Source organism: Corylus avellana, chromosome ca11 (genome assembly GCF_901000735.1).
Source record: "Corylus avellana chromosome ca11, CavTom2PMs-1.0".
Taxonomy (NCBI): Eukaryota; Viridiplantae; Streptophyta; class Magnoliopsida; order Fagales; family Betulaceae; genus Corylus; species Corylus avellana.
Genome location: NC_081551.1, coordinates 19644305 through 19652220, shown reverse-complemented (window position 1 = coordinate 19652220; position 7916 = coordinate 19644305). Strand labels below are relative to the sequence as shown.

Here is a 7916-nt window from a genome sequence, read left to right as displayed (position 1 = left end):
AATATTTTGTTTTATATATATTTTTTGAAAAATAAATAATATTTTATTGTTTATCTTTAGTTGGGACACATGGTGAAATTTGGGCTCTTGAATGACATTGGATGGCTAAAATTTGAAAAAAAAGCTGATGGGCAATTTTTGGAGCAGTGCCGGGGATCTTGATCCATAATTTATCCTTCCTTGATGGTAAACGGCAGCTCGACCGGTTCGTGTCAACCGAATTACCAAGGTTAATTTGGTAATGTGCGACATTAACACCAATTTTTAAACTAATTGATGATTGAGATTGGTTGTTTATAAAAAGTAGATACTTTAGCTTTCTGAAAGTGTATTGAATACTGGGTAAGTTTTGTTTACCCCGTTATTTCCTCTATTTATTTTTGTTTCAGCCCAGTTTACATAAATAATTCTTGTAAATCTGTGATTGCTTGGTATTATTCATGGAGTTTTGGACATGGAGTAATTTCTGCAGTGTTGCCACTGAAATCCATTTTCTTATTTGGTGCCTTTAGTGAAGTCAACTTTTCTCGAGAATATGTATCCTTAAAATGTAAAAAAAGGATGATTTCCGTTTCAAATCTCCTCTATTTTCTCTATTTAGTTTAAAATAGTTGCTAATCATGTATAGATCAAATTTTTTGGAAAAATAGTTAATGAGGTGATAATTTGAAGGAAGTATAAATATTTTTCTCTATTTTTAGAAACAACTAATTTTTTAATAAATTTCCTGATATCTTTGGTTTCTCTCCAAATAATAGGCCAACTGAGGATATTTTTGAAATATGTTTTAAAAATGAGAAATGATTGGTGTTAATATATATATATTTTCTCACCCCACATAAGTCAATGGTGAATTCCACAAATTTAATGGTTGATCTATTGAATTTATAAAAAAATATGAGAGATATATTAACAAATTATTGATACTAATCATTTCTCTTTAAGAATTGGCATTGATCTCTTTGGTGCTTTCTGATATAAATTTTTGAAATTCAAGAGCTTATATATATATATTAAAGATATTAAATTTAACATACGTAGGACACAAAGATCATAACACTTCTGCATCCATGGATGATTCAACCATATGCTTGTTTGTTTTTTATGGGGTTGTAATTGAGCAGAACCAAGTCGAACTTTAGGAAGTTTATAAAGATGCTTATTCAAACCGAATTATGAAAAGTGTGTTCAAAACTGGCTCATTAAAAGCTCAGGCAAGTTCGAGCTCGTTGAAAATGTTATTCAAGTCGAGTCGAATTGAGCTCGAGCTCAAGCTAAGCTGTTAAATATTATGTAACTAGATATATGTTAGTTTATGAACTAACTACATATTATGTTAACTAATACACATATAAATATTATGTAACCTATATAACATATATTACTTAATTACTATTATTCATACTTAACTTTATATAACTAATTTGTGTGTATATATATATATATATAAACTTTAAACGAGTTAAGCTCGTGAGTTCCTATCGAGTTTTATCGAGCATATCAAGTAGTTATCATTTATTAATCGAGCGGGTTTTTAAAGTATCGAGCTCAAGTTCAAGTTCAGCTAAACCGAGCGAGTATCAAACGGATTGTTGAACAAACTAGTTTATTTACTCCCATAATTTTTGATGAATAACAAGTTCGAAAACCACAAACCCAATAGCTTATTTTGACACAACTTTAAATTACACAGACCATACATTTAGAGAGATAGAGAGAGAGGGGGGAAAAAATACCCGGTTCAGGAAAAAAAAAAAAAAAAAACTCAGTTGCTATCGGACACGACGTACAGTTCCAAAACAAAAGAAATTTGATTGAAATCAACCCACTGAACCCATTTTCGGCTTCCTCTGACCCCAAATCCACCGTCTACCCACGACCCGACCCGGTCAATTTTGTGTGTGTTTTTCTTCGATTGATCACACAGAGGTATGTTTTCAGATAAAATTTAGTTGCTTTGATTGTCTTCTTTCATTTTAGAGATTATTGTAGTCACAACTGTTCAATTACGTGGTTTGTGGTTTAGCCAGCGTTTTAGTGTGCGGCGACGATTATGTTCGTTTCTAAACTTTCAAGACGACTTGGAGTTTGGATCCTCAAAGAGCTCCCAAAAGGTATACGCTTTGATTTTTTTTTTTCATAAAAAAATGTTCCCTAACTCAGATTAGCAATTTAAAATGCGGTGAATGACTCAAAGAAAGCAAATAGTTTTGACATGGGGGATATGGGTTCTGTGTAATTTGTTGATTCTGTATTAGGTCCTTTTTGGCAGGAAATTCTAGTCATAAATAGAGCAGTATGTCTACAAAGGCATTACAGCCAATATCGTTAGTTCTGTATTGGGTCCTTTTTTCTGTATGCAGTTTTTTGTTTTTGTTTTTGTTTTTTTTTGTTTTTTTTTTTTTTCATTTTTTCTGTATACAGTTTTGTTTTTTTCATAATAAGAATTTGAAATGCAGTGAATGACTCAAAGAATGCAAGTAGTTTTGAGTCTTGACATGGGGGATAATGGTTTCTGTGTATTATCGTTAATTCTGTATTGGGTCCTTTTTGGCAGGAAAATCTGCAGTCATAAATAGAGCAGGATGTGCACAAAGGCCTTACTCCCACTATTTGCTTCCACTGGTCAGTATACTTGTCCTTATTGAGAAGGATAAGTTTGTATTTTCTTGCTTTATCTCTTTCTTGTCATTCCCTTTAATGATTGTAAAGTGGGTGTTGGATTATTAACCTAAGTGTTTGAAGATATAAACTTGATAGATGGAATGATGTAAATGGATGTTAAGTGAGTGGTGTTCACTGCAAACTTAAGTTAAATAACCTAGCTAGTTGTCAATGTTGCTGACGTTTTAATTTAATCTTAGATGCTCACTCTACTAGATGGGTTTATAAAGTTGAATTGGACAGAGTTAGCTGTATTGCGCGGTAGTTAAATTCAATTAAATGCTAGTTGTCACTGTTGATAGACCATTATAATAAATAAATCCTAGTCGTAGAATATACTAGGATCTGCCTTGATTTCCTGTAACTAGTCATGGCTCCATACGTGGGTTTAGATGGATGAGGTAATTGTGTGATCAATGAGCCTTATTCCCTACAGAACATCAACTCTTGAGTCATAAGGGCAAGCAAAATAGTGGTTGATCATCCCATCCCTTCCTTTTTTTGAGGTATATCAGATATTGTTGTTTTTCTCATACAATATGGAAGCCTGGTGATTGTTGTTATGGATTTTGCTATATGAGCTTATCACTCATCGTGACCCTTGCTTTTCATCAAAATATAATATGGGCCTTTAGGTTTACAGTCATATGGATGTAGAATGGGATCTACTACCTGAATCATGCTGTAATGCCACGGCTTTTTGTTCAGTAGAATATTTACATATCTATCCTTGTACTTGGATCACGGTGGTTCCAGAAATTTTATCTATTTTATTTTACATTTTTAGTTATCATTTTTAAGTGGTAGTCACTTGCCCTTTGCGTGGAACAAAACTAGTTTGCCCAGGATTTTCTTTATAAAGGAGTGAATCAGTTTTGTTGTCTGTCAATGACTCAATCATAGTTTCAAAATCAAGGTTTGGCTGAGGGAATAATTTAGGAAAAGTACCAACAAGACTATGAACCCTGTTTAATGACAAGATATGGAGTATATTTTGGAAAAGATTCAAGAATGAAGATTTGTGAGTCAAAACCACTCCTTTTTCTGAGAGAAGTGTAAATTCTCATTAATAAATTGTCTGGAACTATTTAGAGTGTTGGAATAAATTTGGAATATAAGCAATGTATGAGAATAAGGCTTAATTGAGTTGAGTAATTGATTTATGAGACTGATATATGGATTAAGATGGCTGGCTTAAAAGTTTGGGGATCCTTAAAAGAATCCGAATATTTTGCCCATTCTTGTAATTTGAAATCACCTGTTCCTATTCCAAAAGTTTTGGGTAAACATTTGTTTTTTTAGTAAATTATTCATCGAATTTAGATGAGATTATATTTACTTCTGACTTCTATTTATGATTTTCTTGTTCTTTGAAACAGTTTGAACGAAATACAGAAACTAAGCTATCCCGGGAAGCCATATTTCAGAAGCCACATCATTTTTCTACCACTACTGCTGACAATGCATCCGAGGAAACGTAAGTTCTGGTTTTGTTTACAATTGTCATATAAATTTATACACTGCTGGTGTAATTTAGTGCCATATAAGCATGGAAGATTCAGGTAGATGATCTAGATCTGCAAACCCATTTTGTGCTGAGTAGCCTAAACTCTTCCAAAGAATAGCCTTTATTTGGATGCAGCACTCCTCCGGCACGCTTTGGTGTATTTTGGGTGTATATGTTATGTATTAAGATTTTTTAAAGTTAAAATTTTGACTCGCAGCCAGGTAATTTATCCAGTTGATTTGTAGCACAGGTAATGCGCTGGAATTCGCACATCATATTGGCATCTGTTGTAAATCTTCACATGTTTGGAGAGTGTGTTTTTTTTTTTTTGGCCAACTACTCAATGGACTTGCTGCAACTCATCTGGTCTATTCAATTATTGTTAAGGATATGATGATAGGAGAGAAATTATAATGACGGTAAAGGAAAAAAGGTGGCCTAGGCATGCCAAGGGAGCAGGGGCAGAACCAGGATTTTCACTTAGTGGGTGCAATTAAAAGCGTAAACTTTAATTTTTAAAGTACTACAAATAAGAAGTCTTGAAAGAATCAATCAGATGTATGACAATAGAATAAAAAAAACATAATTAACATTAAAAGTTATGTACCTCTTGAAGAGAAAAAAAAGAGAGATGAGAGTCAAATATGATATGTATTCTTATTTCTCCCTCTCTCTCACACACACACGCACTCCCAGGTTTCGTCATTTAGGTGCTCTTGTTGTTTTGTTAATAGACTGCTTAATATCATCTTTGTTTTTGATAAGTTTTATTGATAAGTAAAACTTTATAATTTAATATTATAGAAAAGGCCACGCCTTTTTCTTTAACTAAAGGTGATAACCTTTATTTCTACATGGATACTACTAATGTCAATGTCTCCTAAACACAATCTTTTAACTTTAGAGGCCATATGACCTTTAAAATTTAAATGGACCCATAGATGATCTTCTTCCGATGGTGGGGTGCTTTTGAACTTCACATTGATCCCACCTATTCTTAGTGGGTGCAATACCAGATGATATTAAAAAGTTATATACAATTTTAATCAACTCCACTTATTTTCTCAAATTACTTGGGGTGCAATTGCCTGAATGGGCATAATGTAGCTCCACCCATGGCAGCAGTACTAGTAGCAGATATGAGTACATATATCTTTGATTTGTGGATGTGTTATGTTGTCATGCTGGTGTCTCTTTATCTGAATATCAAATTATATGTTTTTGTGCATGCGGTTGTGCGTGTTATGCCATCAATCATTGTGAAGACATGCTTCTAATTGATAATGTACACTTGGCATCCATGAGTAGAATGCATCAAGTGTCCTGCTCCTGGGGGACATCATGGCTTTACCATTTTTCCAAATCATGTCTGCATGCTTCTAACTGGGATGCATGCTTCTTACTGGGATGCTTTATTTTGCAGGATATCTGTCACATTTGTTGACAAGGATGGAGAGGAAAAGCACATTAAGGTCCCTATTGGAATGTCTATGTTAGAAGCTGCTCATGAAAATGATATCGAACTTGAAGGCAAGGATTTTGATGCTTACTTAGTCCGAACTTTTGCTTCTTTACCAAATTTTGTTTTCTTATGATTAATGCTATCTAGAGGTATTCTTACTGAAAGTTTTTTCTTATAACTTGGGGCATTTTGGGACATGTCTGTGACTCTTGAAGGACATGCTGACAACCATAGTTTTGAGTTTTGAGTACCTACCCTTTCAACTGTAACCCCGGGCTCTTGTTTTGCTTGGGATTGAAGTTTTTTCTTTCAGTTGCACAAAAATTGATGGATCAATAACTTCTTTGTCAATGAGCTCGTATTTCTTAAATCATAGTTCCAAAATCTAATGCTCTACCTTTAATGTCTTATCAGGAGCATGCGAAGGATCGCTTGCCTGTTCGACCTGTCATTTGATTGTGATGGTATTTGGCTATATGTACCGAAACACATGTACTTTTGGACTTTCATTTGTGTTTAGTCCGACATTTTCTTGAGCTCAAATTTTAGCGGCTAACTATTGAATTTTGTGGTAGGACATGGAGCAGTACAATAAGTTAGAAGACCCTACTGATGAAGAAAATGACATGCTGGATCTGGCTTTTGGGCTTTCAGAAACGTTGGTTCCTTCTTGCATGAACTTGCAATAATTTTTCATTTTGTTTGATCCAGATTAAATGTTTTCTTTTTCTTTTTCTTTTGGGCACCAAGATCTAATTCTGTGCTTGGGATTTTGCAGATCTCGTCTGGGTTGTCAAGTGATTGCAAAGCCTGAACTTGATGGAATTCGTTTAGCTATTCCCGCAGCCACAAGAAATTTTGCAGTTGATGGTTATGTTCCAAAACCGCACTAGAGATGTACTATGATACTGGAGAGTGTTTGCTCATAGCAACGGCACAATCATCCCAATTTTGTAGCTCCTCTATTGTCAGTGGTCATAGTTTTTTGATGCTGAGATAACCTGTATGACAATATTTCTATAGATTACATGCTTAATATGGTGCTGTGTTAAGCTGATTGACAATAATTGTATACATCACATGATGTGAACAATGGCTGTTTTTTGCCATGGCTTACTGATTAAATTGAGTTTTATTCAAACTCTTTTGGGACAATTTCTTCCTTTTGGGGGCCCAAATTTATGACAGTTTTCCTTCAACTTGGAGGAAGTCCGTATGTTCCTTAAGCATGGAAGAAGCATATGCTAATAAAAAAAATGTACTTCTTATATTAAGGGAATTTTATAGACTGAGTTAGAGGAATTTTTTCCAACTTAATTTGAAAGAAAACTTTGCCCAAATTTTATACATCCATGTCATTGTCTTTTTGTACACAATCCTTGATTTTTCCTCTTACTTTATTATTGCATATGCTAATTGTGTATGATTTAAACTTTCATTGTCACCTAGTTTGACTCGCATCCTTCTGTTGTTGTACCTCTCACCCCCTTGCTCTGTAGTATTATAATTTGGATAAATGCACGTGCTTTGAATATTGATCTTGGAATTGAACTGCTAATTGACATCTGCTAATTGACATCCACATGGTATTCTGGAATATCTGATAACTTGCTAATATTTAATTGAACTAGTAGAATATATTTTTATTTAGAGGAAACTACCTTTTGTTCCCAATAACTATAACGCATTTTCACTTTGCCCCCATGAACTATCAACTTTGACACTCAACTCCATGAACTACCATTTTGTGCCAAAATCTATCATTCTGTTAGTCAAATGCGTTAACTCCGATGATCAAAATGACAATGCGTTGTAATTCATGAGGGCAAAGTGACAATACGTTGTAGTTCATGGGGTAAAGTGACAATGAGTTGTAGTTCATGGGGGCAAATTGACGAATAGACTGTCTGAGTTAACTCTTTTGACTGACGGAATGTGCCTTCGACTAACGGAAATGGGGGTTTTGGGCCCAAAATGATAGTTCATGGGGTCGGGTGTCACAGTTGGTAATTTATGGGGAAAAAGTATCAAAACGTTATAGTTCATGGGAGCAAAAAATAATTTCTCCTATTTTTATTGGAGAAGGTCAAAATTTTTGGAAATTTCAGAGTTTAAAATGTTGAATTGGCTCCTAATATATCAAAATTTATATTACTTCAGAGAGAAATTCGGCACATTGCAACAAAAATAAAAATAAAAAATATTACTGAAAGATTATTATAGTCTAAAAAATATCTTCTTTCTGATAATGGGATGAGATCAAAACCCAGGTTAAATGATAGC

At 34.0% G+C, this 7916-nt stretch overlaps 1 protein-coding gene across 1 annotated transcript; it reads left to right on the top strand.

The window, feature by feature from the left end:
- Positions 1-2009: 2009 nt before the first annotated feature.
- Positions 2010-6768, top strand: LOC132165706 (uncharacterized; the record flags this gene model as incomplete). The annotated part of the gene is given in 7 exon segments (XM_059576372.1): positions 2010-2114; positions 2558-2625; positions 4044-4141; positions 5595-5701; positions 6048-6097; positions 6209-6291; positions 6412-6768. Coding segments are annotated over 7 exon segments (582 nt in total). The 3' UTR covers positions 6527-6768.
- Between the last annotated feature and the right edge of the window lie 1148 nt (positions 6769-7916).